This window comes from Etheostoma cragini, chromosome 19 (assembly GCF_013103735.1).
Source record: "Etheostoma cragini isolate CJK2018 chromosome 19, CSU_Ecrag_1.0, whole genome shotgun sequence".
NCBI classification, from domain to species: Eukaryota; Metazoa; Chordata; class Actinopteri; order Perciformes; family Percidae; genus Etheostoma; species Etheostoma cragini.
This window is the reverse complement of record NC_048425.1, coordinates 1,348,170-1,350,161: the sequence shown is the minus strand read 5'-3', so window position 1 is coordinate 1,350,161 and position 1,992 is coordinate 1,348,170. Positions and strand designations below refer to the sequence as shown.

The 1,992-nt window shown below is 41.2% G+C and overlaps 1 protein-coding gene across 1 annotated transcript in view; it reads left to right on the top strand.

Moving 5' to 3' along the window:
• The first annotated feature begins 1,134 nt into the window (after nucleotides 1–1,134).
• ttc29 (tetratricopeptide repeat domain 29) overlaps nucleotides 1,135–1,992 on the top strand; it is a 6,231-nt gene continuing 5,373 nt past the window's right edge. Inside the window, exons 1-2 of the mRNA XM_034857329.1 lie at nucleotides 1,135–1,155; nucleotides 1,561–1,670. Of these exons, the coding sequence (XP_034713220.1) occupies nucleotides 1,579–1,670 (92 nt within the window). The 5' untranslated portion in view covers nucleotides 1,135–1,155; nucleotides 1,561–1,578. The remainder of the gene's footprint in view (nucleotides 1,156–1,560; nucleotides 1,671–1,992) is intronic.

The following is a 1,992-nucleotide window of genomic DNA, read 5'->3' as shown; positions in this document are numbered from 1 at the left end:
TCTCTCTCTGTCTCTCTGTCTCTCTCTCTGTCTCTCTGTGTCTCTCTCTCTCTCTGTCTCTCTCTCTGTCTCTCTCTCAGTCTCTCAGTGTCTCTCTCTGTCTCTCAGTGTCTCTCTCTGTCTCTCGGTGTCTCAGCTGCTGCTGATTTCCTCCCTGAACATGAAACTTTATTAGAAACTCTTTGAGGAAAATAATTCACCACAACAGACCGAACACACTCACACACTCCGATGAGTTTCCATCCCAGATGTGGGGAGATCTATGTGTGTGTGTGTCTGTGTAAAACAGGAAACATGTTTTTAATTTCTCATTCACGTTTGTTTTGCATGAACGTGGTCTGTTGCTGATTTTATGCTTTTTGTTTGTATAAAACGTTAAGAAAAGTTTGAGGAACTTGTAATTTAATGTGTCTTTTCTTCTCACAATTTCACAAAACTGTACCGTCTGTCTGTGTTGATGTTTGTTTGTGTGTGTGTGTGTGTGTGTGTTTCTGCTTGTGTGTGTGTGTGTGTGTGTGTGTTGATGTTTGTTTGTGTGTGTTTGGTGTGTGTTTGTGTGTCTGTGTGTCTGTCTGTCTAAGTCTAAAACCATGTGTGTTTTTTTTCATACTTAACGTAACAGAGCATTTTGCAGTGAGGTATTATTTGCACTGTGTGTGTGTGTGTGTGTTTCTGTGTGTGTGTGTGTGTGTGTTTGTCTGTGTGTGTGTGTCTATGTTTGTTTGTGTGTCTATGTTTGTTTGTTTGTGTGTGTGTTTGTGTGTGTGTGTGTCTGTCTGTCTGTTTGTGTGTCTGTCTAAAACCACATGTTGTTTTTTACTTGTAACAGAGTATTTTTGCAGTGTGGTATTATTAATAGCCTACTTTGTGTGTGTGTGTGTGTGTGTGTGTGTGTGTGTGTGTGTGTGTGTGTGTGCGTGTGTGTGTGTTTGTGTGTGTCTCAATACAAAAGTACACAACACAGACAAAACAGGCGGTGAAGACATTCATTCAACCAGGTAGGCTACTTGTCGTGTGTCTGTTATTCCGGTAAAATACTCTTCCATTATCTCTGAATGGAACCAGGCAGCAGTGAGTCAGTGTGGCGTGAGTGTTGGAATGCGGCCGGGGCCCCTGCGTTGCCACGGCGACGGCGTCGTTTGTTCAAGCTGCAAAGTGAGTAAATTAGTTTATTTCTGTTATTGTCTGTGTGTGTTTTAGCTTTTTTTTTTTTCAGAGCGCAGTGTCGTTAGAAAAACCCTGGTTTATAAATAATTGTTTCTTTAAAAAAAAAAAATAAAGTGTGTAAACTTAGTTTCAGACGGTTTTCAACGGTAAATTAACGGTTAGTTAACGTACGATTAATATCGTCGCGGTAGCTGGTTAGCTAGCTAGCAACCTTAGCTTGGACAAGAGTTAGCCTTTTTGGCCTCTTCAACGCAGATAATCTAGCTATACCTCAGTTCCGAGGATGTTACTCCTACTTTGATTCATTAGTTTATAATATAGCTGACAAATAGGACTCAAGATGCTAGCTAGCTAGCTGTGGAGAGTAACTTTAGAAGAGTTTCTCTCCTTTAGTTTGACTGAGAGCTGACGATGAACGCAGCCGTGACAAAGCGGCAAACCGGGCGTTTTCTACCGGAAATTACCCCAAAAAGCAACAAACGGAGGAAAGGTACCCACTACAGGTAAAGTACAACTGCAGTACTGTGTACAAATGTGCTTAGAAAGAAATAACAAACACATAAAATAACATGTTCTGGGGAGTAAGTTGTAAAAGCAGTGTGTAATAAAAGTATAAAATGTCAATTAAAAAGTACAACAAGTTGTTTGGGTAAAATGTGTGTGGGTTTGTGTGTGTTTGTGTGTGTGTGTGTGTGTTTGTGTGCAAGCTTGTATGGGTGTGGGTGTGTGGATGTGTTTGTGTGTGTGTGAGCTTATGTGTGTGTGTGTGTGCGTGTCTGTGTCTGTGGGTGTGTGTGTGTCTGTGTGTGTGTGTGTGTGTGTGTG